At 46.0% G+C, this 19011-nt stretch overlaps 2 protein-coding genes across 43 annotated transcripts in view; both read right to left on the bottom strand.

The window, feature by feature from the left end:
* Positions 1-19011, bottom strand: part of FHIT (fragile histidine triad diadenosine triphosphatase) — a 1651033-nt gene that overhangs the window by 20458 nt on the left and 1611564 nt on the right. For 38 of the 42 annotated variants that reach the window (XR_014063952.1, XM_081524685.1, XM_081524680.1 and 35 more), the window contains one exon: positions 6910-7016. Coding sequence is in view for 41 of the 42 variants with exons in the window: in XM_081524685.1 (XP_081380811.1) it covers positions 6915-7016 (102 nt within the window). In the remaining variant the exon portion in view is untranslated. Of the gene's footprint in view, positions 1-5677; positions 5877-6909; positions 7017-19011 lie in introns of those variants that run through there. The other 4 variants (XM_081524693.1, XM_081524709.1, XM_081524705.1 and 1 more) reach the window with 1 other exon arrangement.
* On the bottom strand, positions 7395-18050 carry LOC145520828 (uncharacterized). The gene is made up of 3 exons (XM_081528281.1): positions 17398-18050; positions 12904-17189; positions 7395-7441 (listed from the first exon to the last, which is right to left on the bottom strand). The coding sequence occupies exons 2-3, from the start codon at positions 13940-13942 to the stop codon at positions 7395-7397; spliced, it is 1086 nt and encodes a 361-aa protein (XP_081384407.1). The 5' UTR covers positions 13943-17189; positions 17398-18050.

Genomic DNA, 19011 nt, shown 5'->3' with positions numbered 1-19011 from the left:
TTAGACCACAGGGACTTGATTTATATTTAGCTAATCCAAATAACTAAATTTTTAAATCCTTGCTACTGAAATTTGGTTCTGTAAACATACTCTACACAGAGGGAAGGGCGAGGCAGCATAGTTCGGTAGAAACACGCACAGCAGAGGAAGAAAAAGCGAACTAAACTATCTTTTCTCGCTTTACTTAAGGTGATGGGTCCTTTATCTAAAGAGCTGTAGAACATCATACTAAAGTATCAGTAGGGCAACGGGGCGTCTCTTACTCTTTCCAAGTATCAACTTGGGGATGGGCCGAAAGGGTGGTGCCAGGTATTGCTGATGCCCCCACGTGGGCCTTACCTCACAGGTTTGGCACTGAATTGGCCAAGGAGCTGAAGTTACTCTTCCTCCCCCACAAGGAAATAGGAGTACTCTGACCTGCTCCTTGGGTCTTTCTCATGGGAGGCTGCAGAGCTGAGAGGTTGCCCTCGTGGAGGAGGCTGAGATTTTTTTCTAAGTGGATGGGGCAGATTTCAAAAGGTACAATTGCGTGATCAGAACATGTACTCAGTAAGTAAACCTGTCCTTTCTTGTCCACCTCGACTATCCATGAGTATGATATGATATGTGTGGTCCAGTGGCTGAAATTATGGTGATTTTTCAAAAATTCTAGTGTCAAGATTTTGCCTTGACAGTGTATCTGTAGCTACTAATCATGCTGTTTCGGGCTGACTCAGTCGCTTTGCAATTGCAGGGCTCTGTTCTGAGTAAATGAGAGGCAGCCAATTATCTACGAAATAATGGTGTGCACAGAGGAGGGTTTGATGAATTACAGATGATCTCTGCTGACACAACGGGGTGTGGAGACCTGCTCCACTCTGACATGCTATCAGAGTCAGGGGCGATGCTTGCAGATTTTACAAACAACATACCCCACTAAATTCCATCATGGGGCGGGAGTGGGGACAGGAAGTGATAATATACAAGGGTGCATAGAGGCGGCCAACCCAAGAATTAAATACCTAGGGGGAAATTTAAAAAGAAAAAAAAAAACAAAACGGTTTTCCAGGAAGGGCTTCCCTGGTGACTCAGCTGGTAAAGAATCCACCTGCAATGCGGGAGACCTGAGTTTGATCCCTGGGTTGGGAAGATCCCCTGGAGAAGGGAAAGGCTGCCCACTCCAGTATTCTGGCCTGGAGAGTTCCATAGACTGTATAGTCCATGGGGTCACAAACAGACATGACTAAGCGACTTTCACTTCATTTTCACTAACTGCAAAGTTAGATAAGAAATGCAGATCCACTGCCATCTAATGTGATTTAGAACAAAGACTAAAAGCCGTCACAAAACACCTTCCCAGGAACTCAGCCCTGCGCAGGGAGGCGATGCATAAATTCACTGAAGCAGAAGGCACATGCTGAATTCCTGGAACCAGAGGATTGCTGGCCTCATCAGGGATCTGTCATGTGGACGGTGAGACCACCACAGCTTCATCCACAACCCCTAGGCTGTTGCAGACTGTTGTTGGCTCTTCCCCTGAGTGCTGAAGACAGCATCTGCTTTGTACTACTGCTTAAGCAACTGCCAACTCGCAGCCACTCTTCTGCTCAGCCAAGGATTCAGAGTGGCCAAAACACCAAGGCATCCCTCAGGGTTATATAGAAAGATCAGGAAAAGTCTTCTGCACAACTAAGCCCATGTTGGCACTGTGGTGGTTTCAAGAGGCAGAGGACACGGTTTCTAGTTTGGGAATGTTTGTCTCTGTGGTCGTGTGGTGGTCAGGCTGAGGATTAATCTGGGCCTATGCGTAAGGAAGCTATAGACCAGGGTTGGTGACTTACTGAGGGGTTGCTAGGTTTTCCCACACCAGACACTACATAGAGAGTGGTTGCCTGTCAGAGTCCCATTTCCTAGCTGGGGCATCTCCAAGCAGAAGGCTGCACACACTGCTCTGCAGTATGCTGGCCACTAAGGCAGATGCTGCTGCTGCTAAGTCGCTTCAGTCATGTCCGACTCTGTGCGACCCCATAGACGGCAGCCCACCAGGCTCTGCCGTCCCTGGGATTCTCCAGGCAAGAATACTGGAGTGGGTTGCCATTTCCTTCTCCAGTGCATGAAAGGGAAAAGTCAAAGTGAAGTCGCTCAGTCATGTCCTACTCTTAGCGACCCCATGGACTGCAGCCTACCAGGCTCCTCCGTCCATGGGATTTTCCAGGCAAGAGTACTGGAGTGGGGGGCCATTGCCTTGAGTGGGAAACAAGCAGATCCAATTGGCCCAGAGACTGAGGGGCCTGTGGGGGGCAGTGGGGTGTGGAGCAGGGCTTCCTCCGCTTCTCGTCCCCAGGGAAGCTCACTCTGGCTTCCCCCATCCCCGTGCTGGGTGAGAGACTCAGGAATCGGTAGCTCAGGGGTGGGACAGGTCTAGAGTCAGCTTGGTCCAGGTTTGGACTCTGACCTCTACTCCTGTTTTCCCAAGATGGACATCACTGGTCTAAGATCATTTTAGCTGATGTACAGGAAACCCCTCTGGAGGTAATTCTCTTTTAAATCCTTTTGATTAGGGCAAATGGAAAGTCTTGGTTTGGTGCCACCCTCTGTAAGGATGACCAGCCTCTCAGCTTAACAAAGAAGAGAAAGAACCTCAGTCTGGTAGCTCCAGGCAAGCAGCTATGCAGAGATGGAATTCATCAGCACTGTTTCTCTTTTATATTTATTTTTATGCTTAGCTTCTAATGATAAGTAATATTCATTTCTCTTGTGGCTAAGATAGAAAGTTTAAGATAAACTGAATTTTTAAAAGTGTATCAGGTAAATAGTAAGTGGTACACAAAGACTGAAAAAAACATGCCAAGATGGGAAGAAATGAAATTGGTGAGACACTTACATGCCCAAGGTCCCATGACTTAGGCGGGTGGTCAAATGGTGGAGAAAAGAGAGCAGACAGCCCAGGCAGGAGTCAGCACAGTGTGGAACACCTTTCAAGCAGAGTGAAGTAGTTGGTTTAACCAACTAGGGCTGAAGCAAGTTCAGCCCACTAGTGTTCCTGTGGCCTGGCTGCAATGTGACCAGGGAGGCAGGCACCCAAGTGGCTGGGATTGACAATAATGGTAAGAAAGTCCAGCAAGGGAGGGACGTCCTCACAGAGGAACCAGGGAGGCCAGCAGATCAGGTGAAGAGGCTGAAGACACACTTTGGAAGATACAGGAGAGCTGGGAGAGGGTGGCATTGCTGACTGGAGCCACAGGCTCTTCTACGCAAGGTGAACGGTAAGGGAAAGCCCCTTGAGGTGGGGCTGTCTGGGTTCAAATCTGAGCTCCACCACTTACTAGCTGTTTACCTTGGAACAGCACTTAGCATCACTGAGTTTTGTCATCACCTGCAAGGAGGGATAATAAGAGAACCTATGTTGTCTATCAAGTCTCAGTAATGGTGGTGGTGATCATCCATTCCAGAGCTGAGCCCCGCTGTCCCCACCTCCCCGCGTGCTGTGAAGTGTGCGGCTGTGCAGAGGGAGCATCACAAGGGTCTTCAGACTGGCTCTGCCCGACACTGACTTGCTGATGAGGGAATACTCAGGAAAGCCTGGAGAGGCCAGGGATATCTGGATTTCAGATACTGTGTGAAGTCTAGGTATGTCCATGTCTTACAGGACAGCCCTATTTGATTAACCAACTTCAGAAAGTTCCAGGAACCCGTTAACACTGTAGAAACATTTGGCGTGTCGATGCATTTTGAAAAGGGAGGGGAGCAGGTATCAAAGAACCTGATTAATTAACCCCATGATCAGGTTTCCTGAAAGGAATGTTTCTTTCCCCTTTGTCTCTAAAGAGAACTACACCCGGTCTCTCTCTCTCATACTATAGGAGGTGATGCCCTTGGCAAAAGCTGTGTTGCTCAGTCGTGTCCAACTCTTTGCAACCCCGTGGACTGCAGCATGCCAGGCTTCCCTGTCCATCACCAGCTCGCGGAGCTTGCTCAAACTCATGTCCATTGAGTCCATGATGCCACCCAAACCGTCTCACCCTCTGTCACTCTGCTCTTTCCCAGTAGCATACTGGAGACCTCCCGAGCCAGGGGGCTCACCTTCTGGTGTCCTTTTTGCTTTTTCATACTGTTCACAGGGTTCTCGAGGCAAGAATACGGAAGTGGTTTGCTATTCCCTTCTCCGGGCGGTGAAATCTTAAGCGTACGTTTAGTCCCTCACCTCCAAGTGACTCGTCCTGGGCTCTTTGGCCTCCCTCCCATTTCCACTTCCCACATCTGGCTGCTGGGAAAACTGAAGGTGATTTGTTTGGTCTGTAGCCAAACCTCCTTAAAGAGAGAGATTACTGAGAGTTCATTCAGAAGCCCACAGGCTCTCTGGCAATAGTTGGTGTAACACGTTGAGAGGAATGGTGTAACACGTTGAGAGGAATATCTTTCTGAAAAGAGTTACAAGGCAAGTTGATTCATCTGGAAGACGGGCAATGTTAGGCCCCAAGGCAAGACAGAAGCAAAAGCTGACAAAGCAAAGCATACCAGAAACTCAGGTATGAAGTTTAAATTCTCTTAAACAGTCTAGAAAACACACTGTAAGACAGAATCCTACAAATGAGCAAGCCGCAGGAAGAGCCTGCAGCGTTCCCGCCTCGCCCTGGAAGTGCCTGTTAGGCATAAGAAAGCCAGAAACACATGTAAACCCATGGCTGATTCATGTCAATGTATGGCAAAAACTACTACAATATTGTAAAGTAATTAGCCCCCAACTAAAATAAATAAATTTATTAAAAAAAAAAAAAAAAAAAGAAAGCCAGAAAGGGGAAAAAAAAAAAGCCTAGAAAGTGGTGACACCATTGGAAGAGGGCACAGAGCTTGCAGAGAGGAAGAGCAAGGTGCCCATAGTCCTGCCCATAGGCCTGTGTTCTTAGGTAAACTAGCTTGGTCCGAAGGTGGGGAGAGAAGGGAAGGAAGGGAGAAATGAGAAGGTGAACAGCGCCGGAAAAGATTAAAATATCAATTCATACTGATGTATGGCAAAAACCATCACACTGCTTTACAATACTGTAAAGCATTTATTGTAAAGTGATTATCCTCCAATTAAAATAAATAAAATTTTAAAAAGTCAGCTTCCGCTCCCACCACGCTATATCCCTTCAGGCAACGGGGTGCAGAGCTGATAAGCCACTGACGTGGAGAAGGCAGTACGCTTTCTAGAACGCCAAGGTCTGAGACGACAGGGATGTGAACAGTCACTGGGTGTGAGGGGGTGGGTATTTGATACTGGGTCTCTAAGGAATTAGAATATTATTAAAAAGAGGATGGCAGGGAGAAAGACCAGGAAATGCACATTTATTTATTTTAAACTAAAACAGACTCACATCTCCAAACAAAAACCTAATATCACAACCAATGTTTTGTAGCTAAAAACCATGCTCATTAAGTGCTTGATACAATTTTATATAATGTAATTGCTACCAATATTTGTTCACTAATTGCATTTTTAATTTGTATCTGATCTACTTCAGCTGCTTAGAATATAAACACATTTACACAAGACCAGATGAAGCAGACAGTTTTAAAACAGAAAAACAATGCAGCGAAGAGGCTCTTTATCTGGGATCCATAATCCCTGCAGAGATTTATTAACAGGGTTGTCAGATAAAATAAAAGACCCAGTTTAATTTGAATTTTAGATAACGAATAATTCTTTTACTCAAAGTAGGCCCCAACACTGTTTATTAATATTGATACCTTTCAGAAAATGCCTGAACTCCTTGACATTGCGTACAAATGTGAAAAGGAGATCGGCTATCGCTTTCTGTCAGAGTCTCAAATCTGTGATCTCCCAGTAGTTTAACATCATTAATGTGAAGAGGTAATTCTCTTTCCCTGTGGCCTGATCTTCCTGGCAGCCAAAGCTGAAGGGAAACAGAAAGATCATTTACCAAACAGCTGCCAGGAGAGGGGTGTGTGTGCTTCGTCTCTCAGTAATGTCCAACTTTTTGTGGCCCCGTGGACTTTAGCCCGCCAGGCTCCTCTGTCCATGGGATTCTCCAGGCAAGAATTCTGGAGTGGATTGCCATGCCCTCCTCCAGGGGATCGTCCTAACCCAGGGGTCGAATCCAGGTCTCCTGCATTACAGGTGGATTCTTTACCTTGTGAGCCACCAGAGGAGACCCAGTGAAAGCAGAGACTGCCTGGGCATGGCTGAGCTGGTTGTGAGCTCTAAGATGCAGGCTTGAAACAGAAATCTGAGACTTGAGCCTAAGGGCAGTGTGACTTCCCGGGGCGGGGGGGGGGGGTGGATTTTTTTTTTTCTTAATTGGTGAATAATTGTTTACAATACTGTGATGGTTTCTTCCATACATCAACATGACTCAGTCATAGGTATACATATGGTCCCTTCCCTCTTGAACCTCCCTCCCACGGCTCCAGATTGTCACAGAGCACCTGTTGTTATATACCAACTTCTCAGTAGCTATCTATTTTCACATGGTAATGTCTATACTTCAATGCTACTCTCTCAATTTGTCCCACCCTCTTATGCCCCATAGTGGGATGGCTGTGTCATACGGTAGTTTAATGTTTATTTTTTTAAGAGGTTTGCCTTACAGACTATCTTCAGTTGCTTTGTAAAGACTGGATTGGAGAGGACAGAGGGGACGAGGGCCTGGGCAGGAAGGACGGGAACAGAGGGGAGAGCTATAGAGAGGTGGTGTGGAAGTCAGGCCCCAAGGTTGGACTAAGTGCCTCAAGGGTCAGAGTCCTCCTCGCTCTGGCTTTAATGTTTGTGCAGCCACCACTGGTGCCACAGGGAGTAGGCGGGGCCACTTCCCTGTCCCCACCCATGCTAGGCAATGAACCCCATTTCCTGGGGAGGCGCCAGGAGGGTCTGCACAATGCTGAAGTAAAGGAGGGTCTGCACAATGCTGAAGTAAACCGCAGTCTTACCTGCATCACTGAAAGTAGCCCCTCAGCGCTGCAGCCTCAGCCGCCATTTCCTCCTCTGACAGCCACAAGGCTGGGGAGTCTTGATCCTCTCTGTCGTGTTTCTGGAGCTTTGGAGGAAAAAAAAAACACTCCTGTGGGATCTTCCTTTGGAACAATTATTGTGGGGCATCAGAACAGCATTTGCAAATCAGCGGCTGGGGCACATATCTTTTCATTGGATTACTTGGCTAAGAATCCGCCTGCAGTGCAGGAGACCCAGGTTCGATCCCTGGGTTGGGAAGATCCCCTGGAGGAGGGCATGGCAACCGACTCCAGTATTCTTGCCTGGAGAATCCCACGGACAGAGGGGCCTGGTGGGCTACAGTCCACGCAGCCGCAAAGAGTCGGACAGGACTGAGGGACTAAGCACAAGTACTCGCCAAAATCCGAAAATGGGGAAGAGTTTTGTGTAAAAATCCGCATTTCTAACTTTCGTAACACAATAACTAGACTCGGCTACGCTGCGGGTGGTTCACCGCCTTGTAATGATCCACTGAGGTGGGAGTGGTGGTCACAGACTGGGGGGCATCCTGCCATTTACCAAAACCCCCACCACCTTCTAAAATTATGCTTGACCAGCAGTATCCATTCTTTTTACTTCCCAGCCCCTGAAGACACTGCGTTGGCCACCTACCCACAATCATTTCCCAAGCTCATCTGTGGTTAACCTACCTTCTCTTCAGCTTAGCCTCTCTTATATGAGCTCTGAGCAGTTTTGCTCACTGAACCAAAATGGCCCAGGCTAATTGATGGTAATAATAGAAGGGCCATGAGTACTGAGTAAGAAATAAGAGTTGGTGCTGCTGTTTAGTCGCTAAGTTGTGTCTGACTCCTTTGCCACCCATGGACTGTAGCCCACCAGAGTCCTCTGTCCACTGGATTCTCCAGGCAAGAATACTGGAGTGGGTTGCCGTTTCCTACCTCAGAGGATCTTCCTGGATTCTTTACCAGTGAGTCACCTGGGAATTCTGAAGAAATAGGAGTATGTACATTAAAAGAGGCTTCAAGCCTGCAAATGGTAAAAAAACAAACAAAAAACACTGAGGAAAAGAATTAAATGAGGAAGCATCAAAAAATTAACACTCAGTCTTAGTCAAAAGAACCCTTTAAAAATCCTCTTCATATACCCATATTTATTAAAAAAAAATATTTTGTGTTATGTCTCAGGTTTACGTAGTGAGTGAATAAAATTTCAGCTCTATCAGAGAGAGAGAGGAGAGAGAGAGGATGCTGTCAGAATGTTCTTCATTAGAAGAGCTCAATTCCCCCTTAATCTCCTATGCAGTTTAGTTTTATTAACTAAATTTGTTATTCCTGTCTGTAGCTGTAGACACTGTAAAATGCTGAGGGTCTACATTTCTCCACAGGAGGCACATGCAATATTTCATGTTAAGTCACCTGAGGAGACTGGGGCCAGCTGTTTAACAGCACCAATGATGGCTAGTATTTATGATGCGAAGGGCCGTTTCTCCCTCTTCGTGTGTTATTTCCTCGTGCATCATTTCACTTAATTCTTATAAGAGCCGATGCACGAGGTAGGCACTACCTCGCTCCTTCTTCAGTTCAGTTCAGTCGCTCAGTCGTGTCCGACTCTCTGCGGCCCCATGGACTGCAGCACGCCAGGCTTCCCCGTCCATCACCAGCTCCTGGAGCTTGCTCAGACTCACGTCCATCGAGCCGGTGATGCTGACTCCTTACCAAGGAAGAAACTGAAGTCTGAGGAAGTTCAGTCACTTATCAGAGATCACCCAGCTAGGAGCAGTAGTGCTGGGGGGCGTTCCCCACAGTTTTTGCCTGTTTAAAATCTCTCCTGGAGGAAGTGCAGTGCCGCCAAAGAGCCAACAGTTCCACATCTCCTGCCCTCCACGTACCATCACCCAAAAGTCAGATCCTCTGACAAAGACTCTTGCTGACTCAGGCAAGTCGCACAATTAAAATAGCGGAGTTTGCGATCTAAGGCCCCAGTCACTCCCACTCTAACCCAGAGACCCCCATCCCAGCAACTTGCAGCAAATGGAGAAATGTCCCCATTGTTTCAGAGCCAACTTTGATACGGAAGGCAAAACAGTGAGGGGACCTAGATGCTGGTGGGGTAAGTTTGAGCCTAAATGAGGTTCACTAGCATATACCCCAGCCACAAATATGTTTATGAGGGTCATGGATCTTCTGCTCCATATCTGGCTGCCGGCACGCTGGTCTTACACTTTGCCACATAGATTTAATTTTCCTTAGTGGAAGAAAACCACATTAAGAAGTCATTTCCTTCCTTGCAGAGGCAGAGATGATGCAATGGCTACAGGCAAGTCAAACGGGATTGCTATTTTTCTCCTCAAGAACTAATTTTCATTTTGATACTAGCTTTAGGTCTGTTATAAATCCATCTTGTAACTATTTCAATAGGATGACAGAGAATAATGCAAAGCCCAGAAAATATGGCCTCCCGACTTCTGGTACTGCCGTTGGAAGACGCAGAAATCAAGCATTAAGTGGCCTCATCAAGGCAGATCACACCAGATGAATCCAAATAATTTAGAGCCTGCAAACATTAATGCCTCCTTGGTTATCAGGCTACCGTCTGTTATTGTCATATGCCTCCCAGATGGCAGCATCATGCCAATGCTTATAAGTTGTTTATGGGAAATAGGAAATAAGTAAAACAAAAACTAATGGTATTTGCAAAGCTCTATGGTATATGGTTTTTAAAACCTAGGGGTTTCTAGTCCTAAAAGTTCCCGATGGAAGCACGTGGCTTTCTTCAGAACAGCCATGCTCAACATCGCCTGCCCACAGGAATCACAGAGAGAACTTTAAAAACTATAGATGGTGGCTCTGCCCCAGGCGTTCAGGTTTCATTGGTCTAGGGGGGCAGCCTGGCGGTGGGGACTGTTTGCAAACCTCTCAGGCAAGTCTCAGGTGCATTTGCAGTCAAGAAACTGTGTTTGGGGGAAGTTTTTGTGCACAGATAAAACCCATATATATTACAGAAAGAATATTATACGTTTGCCTTCAAGCCCATTGCTTGCGATGCAACAGTTTCCTTGGCAAACTGTGCTCTGGAATTGCCCTTCTCTAGCCAAGGATCGTCTGAGCCACAAGGCTCTTTTCCCAGCAACATCAGGATGCTGGTCTGGTGTGGGAGCTTTTGAATGCATGTCGAGTCTGCAGGAATAGGGAGCCTGGGAGAGCTGCCCGGGTGACTTGAAAATGAATTGTGCTGTGGGTCAGAGTAAGATTCTATTTCCCCAAGCAGCCCAAGAACCTGCTGGCTGGAAACCACTGCCTAGCTAACTAACAGATAAGCCCTAATCATGACTCTAAAAAGCGCCTTATCCAAAGGCACTGTTTGCCTCAGGTGACCTTCAGTGGTGGAGGAGGGCATGGCAACCCACTCAAGTATTCTTGACTGGAAAATCCCATGGACAGAGGAGCCTGGCAGGCTACAGTCCGTGCGGTTGCAAAGAGTCAGACATGACTGAGCATGCATGCACCCATGAGCTTTAATGGAGGAGTTTCACTTCAGAAGAACTTTCCAGATTACCTTAGACTGTCCATAGTGAAAGGCAGTAATTACTTATTCATCCGCCAGATACTTATGGTGTCCTTGCAATGCCAGAGGGCAGCCCTGGCATGCATGCACCTACCCAGACTGACCCCTCTGCTGCCCTCATACACCACCCAGGTGGAGAAGGTAAACACCAAATGGTTACTTACAGATGAGATGGGCATTACCATGTGAGAACAGTGCTGAGAGGGGCTCACCTACCCTGAAAGGCTTCTGAGAAGTGACTTAGTTTCACAAGAAAAGAAATAGACTGTTAGAATCAAGAGTGATGGTGGCGGTGGCAAGGAGTGGTGATTACCCTAAGGGACAACCAGCAGGGGCTCCCCAAGAAGATGAGCTTAGGCCCAGACATGAACAATGAGAAGTGCAAGCTCTCTAACCTCTCTGTGCCTCAGCTTCCCCCTCCGTAAAAGTAGGGAAGAGGTCTTTATGCTGATACGCATGACACATATTAAGAGGTGTGGGTGTTTGCAGCTGCTGCTACTATTACTATCATTATACTTGTTGTTGTTATAGGCTGGATACACTGTCCCCTGACAGTGACCAATGGTCAACCCACAGAGGTTGTCTCTATGCATAAGAGTACCTTTATTATCTTCATGGTTTTCCAGGGACCTTTATCATTTAACCCTTAACTACTGTGCGAAAGGATTAGCAGTCATGATCAGAATTAAAATTGAACCAACTCATCTAATGAGACATTCAGGTCTGAGGAGGAAATTCAGCCCTCTCAGTCATGAAATACTGGCAATAACCCCTTCCTCTCAGAGTGGTGGTAAGAAGCGAATGAAGTATTAATGGAGGCTCCTGATTGGTAAAGGTTAAGACCCTGGAGTGAAAGCATGTCAGTTCACTTCAGTTCAGTCGCTCAGTCGTGTCCGACTCTTTGTGACCCCATGAATTGCAGCACGCCAGGCCTCTCTGTCCATCACCAACTACGGAGTCTACCCAAACCCATGTCCATCAAGTCAGTGATGCCATTCCAACCATCTCATCCGCTGTTGTCCCCTTCTCTTCCCGCCCCAAATCCTACCCAGCATTAGGGTCTTTTCCAATGAGTCAACTCTTCGCATGAGGTGGCCAAAGTATTGGAGTTTCAGCTTCAACATCAGTCCTTCCAATGAACACCCAGGATTGATCTCCTTTAGGATGGATTGATTGGATCTCTTTGCAGTCCAAGGGACTCTCAAGAGTCTTCTCCAACACCACAGTTCAAAAGCATCAATTCTGCGGCGCTCAGCTTTCTTCACCGTCCAACTCTCACATCCATACATGACCACTGGAAAAACCATAGCCTTGACTAGACGGACTTTGGTTGGCAAAGTAATGTCTCTGCTTTTAAATATGCTACCTAGGTTGGCCATAACCTTCCTTCCAAGGAGTGAGCGTCTTTTAATTTCATGGCTGCAATCACCATCTGCAGTGATTTTGGAGCCCCCCAAAATAAAGTCTGACACTGTTTCCACTGTTTCCCCATCTATTTGCCATGAAGTGATGGGACCAGATGCCATGATCTTAGTTTTCTGAACGTTGAGCTTTAAGCCAACTTTTTCACGCTCCTCTTTCACTTTCATCAAGAGGCTCTTTAGTTCTTCTTCACTTTCTGCCATAAGGGTGGTGTCATCCGCATATCTGAGGTTATTGATATTTCTCCTGGCAATCTTGATTCCAGCTTGTGTTTCTTCCAGCCCAGTGTTTCTCATGATGTACTCTGCATATAAGTCAAAATAAGCAGGGTGACAATATACAGCCTTGACGTACTCCTTTTCCTATTTGGAACCAGTCTGTTGTTCCATGTCCAGTTCTAACTGTTGCTTCCTGACCTGCATACAGGTTTCTCAAGAGACAGGTCAGATGGTCTGGTATTCCCATCTCTTTCAGAATTTTCCACAGTTTATTGTGATCCACACAGTCAAAGGCTTTGGCATAGTCAATAAAGCAGAAATACATGTTTTTCTGGAACTCTCTTGCTTTTTCGATGATCCAGAGGATATTGGCAATTGGATCTCTGGTTTCTCTGCCTTTTCTAAAACCAGCTTGAACATCTGGAAGTTCACGGTTCACGTGTTGCTGAAGCCTGGCTTGGAGAATTTTGAGCATTACTTTACTAGCATGTGAGATGAGTGCAATTGTGCGGTGGTTTGAGCATTCTTTGGCATTGCCTTTCTTTGGGATTGGAACGAAAACTGACCTTTTCCAGTCCTGTGGCCACTGCTGAGTTTTCCAGGTTTGCTGGCATATCGAGTGCAGCACTTTCACAGCATCATCTTTCAGGATTTGAAATAGCTCAACTGGAATTCCATCACCTCCACTAGCTTTGTTCATAGTGATGCTTCCTAAGGCCCACTTGACTTCACATTCCAGGATGTCTGGCTCTAGGTGAGTGATCACACCATCGTGATTATCTGGGTCGTGAAGATCTTTTTTGTACAATTCTTCTGTGTATTCTTGCCACCTCTTCTTAATATCTTCTGCTTCTGTTAGGTCCATACCATTTCTGTCCTTTATCGAGCCCATCTTTGCATGAAATGTTCCCTTGGTATCTCTAATTTTCTTGAAGAGATCTCTAGTCTTTCCCAATGTGTTGTTTTCCTCTATTTCTTTGCACTGATTGCTGAGGAAGGCTTTCTTATCTCTCCTTGCTATTCTTTGGAACTCTGCATTCAGATGGTAATATCTTTCCTTTTCTCCTTTGCTTTTCACTTCTCTTCTCTTCCCAGCTATCTGTAAGGCCTCCTCAGACAGCCATTTTGCTTTTTTGCATTTCTTTTCCATGGGGATTGTCTTGATCCCTGTCTCCTGTACAATGTCACAAACCTCTGTCCATAGTTCATCAGGCACTCTGTCTATCAGATCTAGTCTCTTAAATCTATTTGTCACTTCTACTGTATACTCATTAGGGATTTGATCTAGGTCATACCTGAATGGACTAGTGGTTTTCCCTACTTTCTTCAATTTAAGTCTGAATTTGGCAATAAGCAGTTCATGATCTGAGCCACAGTCTGCTCCCGGTCTTGTTTTTGCTGACTGTATAGAGCTTCTCCATCTTTGGCTGCAAAGAATATAATCAATCTGATTTCGGTGTTGACCATCTGGTGATGTCCACGTGTAGAGTCTTCTCTTGTGTTGTTGGAAGAGGGTGTTTGGTATGACCAGTGAATTCTCTTGGCAAAACTCTATTAGCCTTTGCCCTGCTTCGTTCTGTACTCCAAGGCCAAATTTGCCTGTTATGCCAGGTGTTTCTTGACTTCTTACTTTTGCATTCCAGTCCCCTGTAGTGAAAAGGACATCTTTTTTGGGTGTTACTTCTAGAAGGTCTTGTAGGTCTTCATAGAACCATTCAACTTCAGCTTCTTCGGCGTTACTGGTCGGGGCATAGACTTGGATTACTGTGATATTGAATGGTTTGCCTTGGAAACGAACAGAGATCATTCTTTCGTTTTTGAGATTGCATCCAAGTACTGCATTTCGGACTCTTTGGAGGAGGTCAAATGCAGTCACAATTACTCTGGGAAGATGCTGGATTCAGCAAATAAAAGTAGAGGGCATCCACATAATTTGTTTTTAGTATATCTCATGCACTATTTGGGACATACTTTAAAAAATATTCAGAGTTTATCTGAAATTCAGATTTTATCAAATTCAGATTTAACTGGACATCCTGTATTTTATGTGGCAACTCAGGGTCTCAGAGACCCCTTGGAAAGGTACAGTTGGAAAGGAAATGCTTGGTTTTATTTCAGTTGTTCCCTAAAATGCCTAGCTGTGAATCCTGGAAAAGATAGAGGAGGCTGTCCGAAGGAAGATCAGATTCGAGGCTAGCATTTTATGCATTTTGGGGTTTATTATTATTTTTGCATGAAATGCAGAGGAAATTACCAGCACTGTTTAAATGGCAAAGTTCATCTGTTCTCAGATGCATGGTTGTTCACAATTTAACATCTCTGAAATCACAGCATGTCCTACCATCAATAGTCTGACATAATTTCATTGGCAGTGTTTTTCTTTCTTATTAGTACATAAAATAACAGTTTGAATTAACATCTTTCAAATACAGCATCTGGGATTCAATGTCCTAGAGTTCCCCCTCTTGCCTGTCTGCCACGGGGCCACAGCATCAAATGATGAATACAATACACCCAGCACCTAGGCTCCTGTAACACCTATGCCTTCCCTTATCTTTATCTTTATGCAACAGCGAGACTTGAAACTCTTTTCAGAAGCATGGTTCTTTGGACGAAGGCTCATGCCAAAGTTACAAAGTTTGCAGAAACTTGAACCAAAGTCTTTGTTCACATTCTACAGAGGGAAGCCTGCGAGGGCTCTGCAAAGTGAGTTCTATTTCTATACAACTTTGAAGAGATTTGAGAAAAAAAAAAAAAATGTATCTGCAGTCATCCTGCTTTATCTGCCTGAAATGATTTCTGGGAAAGGTAGTGTTAACAGGACTTCTGATTGAAGTGCGGACACGTGTCAACTTTGACACTGGGCTGCTTCCTGTCCTTTAAGTATGTTCTCACGCAGCGTGAGGGGCAGTGATTAATTCCCCGATGTAATGCTCAAACTGCCTTGACTATTGACATCTTTATAGCTCTGTAATGGAATACAGTAGGAGGAATGATTCACAATAATTTAAATGTTTTCTCAGAATTTAGAACTAATCTGGAGCAGAATGCAGAAGTGTCTTCAGAGAGCAGACAAACAATTTAAAGCCACTCCTTAAAGAAGCCAGTGGCTGAATACAAACTTGGGTGGTGGTCTAAAATTCATTAGTATCTTTCCTTGTTGTTAGTTTTATAAAACAATATAAAGAGCAGAGAAACCATTTCTTATGGTTGGTGGTTCTGTTTAGTCAGGTGTTTATATAAACATTGCAAGGAAAATAATTTCAGTGGGATGTAAATCTTTATTTTTTTAGATCTGATTCTCTATTACTGCTTTCAGTTTAGACAACAAGCATTTCTTGACCACATGATATATTTCAGGCACTGTTCTAAGTCTTATGAAAGTTATAAAGATGCAGGAGACAAAAATCTTTGCCTGCTGGAGTCTTGCCACCCAACAGGGCAGAGAGATTCATACATATATCACTTAGTCCAAGTCAGTATGATATAAACACTGGACGAGAAGCTCTCCCATAGTGCTCTCAGGATATATGAAGGAGAGAGTAATTCTTACTGGGGTAGGGTCTGCAGTTGACTCTAAAAAATCAGGATTTGCCCTGGCTTCAAAGATGGTGATGGGATTTTAAGGGCAAAGTTGTTTTGGGGAATGAGAATAGCTTCAGAAAATGCATGAGGCATTTGCCAGCCTCGCCATCCACTCGCACTGCTCTTTACTTCCTGACGAACCCTGCCTTGGCATCCCAGCCACGCTCAGCCTTCTGTCAAAGTTGTGGAGAGATCGTGCACTCAGTTGCACGTTCCATTGTTAAAAGATGGGACCCAGAGCCCAGTGGCCCAGAAGACGGCCTCTAGTCCTGCAGTTCAGAGCTGCACACAGGTTAGTACCCTATCAAGAGAGATGTGTGCGTACGTGCATACCAGGTTGCTTTAGTCGTGTCCTACTGTGCGACCCCATGGACTGTAGCCCACCAGGCTCCTCTGCCCATGGGATTTCCCAGGCAAGAATAGTGGAGTAGTTGCCATTCCCTTCTCCAGGGCATCTTCCCAACCCAGGGATCGAACTCATGTCTCTTACGTCTCCTGCATTTACCACTTAGCGCCACCTGGGAAGCCCAACTGAGATAGATTACTCTGCAGACAGAAATGTGATTAGGAATGGAGCATCTAAGTATTTGTCAGTCCCAGCTTGCCCTGAAGATGTTACCGGTGTGACTTCTACCAGAATGAGAGGTGCCGTCCAGACTCTAGCTAAGACACAAGACTGCTTCGTGTGGGTCTTACTTATTTGAGGCTTATCTCCCATTTATGATGTCATCTCAAATTTCCATTTAAAGTAAATTTAAGTTACAAATGAGTCAATTTAGACAATGTATTAAGTAAAAACGTGGGACATATGGCATAAAACACGGCATTAACCTTGGAAGATGGTCCAGAGGTGGGAGAGGTGCTCGAAATCATGAAGCCTGGGCCTTTGAGAACACGCACCAGACAGCTGAGGGTGGCTATGTCTACTGAGTTGAGCAGAAGGCATCAGAATGTTTTTCTTTTTAATGATAGATGCTTAGAAGTCAAAATGATGTCGTAGTGTAAGAGATCTGAGGAGAATCAGAGCATAGTGATATGCAGGAATGGTAGAGCTTTGGGCAGGGGTTTGGAGCAAGGTCTCACGCAGAGGTGACACTTCAGCTGCAACATGAGCGATGATTAGACATCCATAAAGCAAGAGGCTGGGCAGACAGCAAGTGCAGAGCCTCGAAGGAAAAGGAAGCTTGGCATTTGAGTAACTGGCTAGAAGTGTGACTGCAGGAATAGCTGGCCGTTTACAGCTGGTGGGAATGGCTAGGGGGTGTGGATTTGATTTCTGGTGTGATACTAGTCAGTCAGTCCTGTCAGATTCTTTGCAACACCATGAACTGTAGCTTCGGAGAAGGCAATGGCAGCCCACTCCAGTACTCTTGCCTGGAAAATCCCATGGACAGAGGAGCCTGGTAGGCTACAGTCCATGGGGTCGCTAAGAGTTGGACACGACTGAGCGACTTCACTTTCACTTTTCCCTTTCATGCACTGGAGAAGGAAATGGCAACCCACTCCAGTGTTCTTGCCTGGAGAATCCCAGGGACGGTGGAGCCCGGTGGGCTGCTGTCTATGGGGTCGCACAGAGTCGGACACGACTGAAGCGACTTAGCAGCAGCAGCAGAACTGTAGCTTGCCAGGTTCCTCTGTCCATGGAGTTCTCCAGGAGAGAATACTGGAGTGGGTTGCCATTTCCTTCTCCAGGGGATCTTCCCCACCCAGGGATCAAACCCTGGTCTACAGCAATGCAGGCGGATTGTTTTCCGTCTGTGCCACCAGGGGATTGATGAGAAGAGGTTAAAGGTGCAGAAGCAGAGAAGTGAAGGCACCGGAGTAACTTCATCAAGAGTAGCCTGGCTGGGGCCACAGAGGGAGACAGGCTAGTGCGGCAGCCAGGGAAGGGATGGCGGGAGCCGGGAGGGAGGGTGAGGAAGCGGTGGAGGCGGTGAGCACGGTGTGTGCGGCGTGAGCGCTGGGCCTCTCCCTGCAGACGGACATTCACATTCCCTCTGGGCACTCTGTGAGGCACACATTGATCCTGGCTCCCCTGCTCACGGCTGCCTAGGACCAGTGTGAAAATCACTCTGTTTCTGCACATCTCTCTTTAAGCATACACTCCCCGAAGTCTCCAAGAAGCCTCCCCTCCCCATTCAGATGGGCGCCAGGGGACAGATCACATCTGGATGCTGTTTCCCTTTCTCCGTAGCTCTCATACGCGAGCACACGTTGTCCCCAAACACTGAATAACCAGTGCTGCTTACTGAGCAGACTGTCGCCACTCTGGGCTTGGTGTCCGCATGAATCACCTCTTGCTTTCATTTGAGGCAGAAAAAAAAAAAAAATTGGTCTTGTGTCATCAAATTCTTACTGCCACTTGTACTTAGAACCCTGAGATTCTTCAAATATCTATTTGTGCAAAACTATGTTAATTTCTTCCCTTTTTTCTCTTAATGGGAAGGATCCTGTAACTGGACTACATGCTAGATAACTGCAACCACATTACCTCTGATTCCCTCTGTTCACTGCTGAGTTTCAAAGCCCGGGTCTTTGCTCTTTCTGGAGAGAAATTCTAGTAATCGATGGAGCATTCATCATCTGATTAATTGCCAGAGCTTTGACTTGAGTGTTAACGTGCTTGAGTAAAAGCAAAAGTTGCTTTAGTGCTGCCAATGGGGCCAAAATGCTGAAATAAGCTATTACATTAATTAATGGCATCCTGCTTTAAGGCGTATAGTGTTGACATTTAAGAATTTGTAACCCCCCAAAGTATTTATGAACTAGAAAATCACAGCAGTGGAAAATAATTATGCCAAACCACTGTACTATAATAGAAGCCAATTGCTTATCCAATTGTACATTAAAGTATCACGTTGTCAAGCTGATTGCCAAAGCAGCAAATGAGACTGCGTGCATCACAGTCTGGATGGGATACCATCAACCAACTAAACTGTGAGTGGTCTTCACAGCACCCCTCGCACCCGCTAAACCTGCACTAACCAAGGCAGACAGTTGCGGTTTGCGAGAGTGCACACTCACCTACCATCACAAAACCACTTTAATTGGTAGGACATTAAAGTTTGCAGGTTTCCATAAGAAGCTTGTTAGGAACAGTCCAGCAAAGAGCAGCTGTGGCTCCGGGCCCTATGCAGAGTTGCTTTCGATGAAAACATCAGTGGGATCACTTCCTGTCAGGGGAACGAGCAGTGAGGCCAACCCCAGGTGGGCATCTGAGAAGGGGTGGCTGACCCGGATCTGTCGCACTGAATCACGGCTGGCCGCCCGTCTAGAGCTTCCTGACGACTC

Source organism: Giraffa tippelskirchi, chromosome 9, assembly GCF_054371585.1.
Source record: "Giraffa tippelskirchi isolate mGirTip1 chromosome 9, T2T-mGirTip1v1.2.pri, whole genome shotgun sequence".
In the NCBI taxonomy this organism is placed as follows: domain Eukaryota; kingdom Metazoa; phylum Chordata; class Mammalia; order Artiodactyla; family Giraffidae; genus Giraffa; species Giraffa tippelskirchi.
The sequence above is the reverse complement of the archived record's forward strand: the minus strand, read 5'-3'. Positions and strand labels throughout refer to the sequence as shown.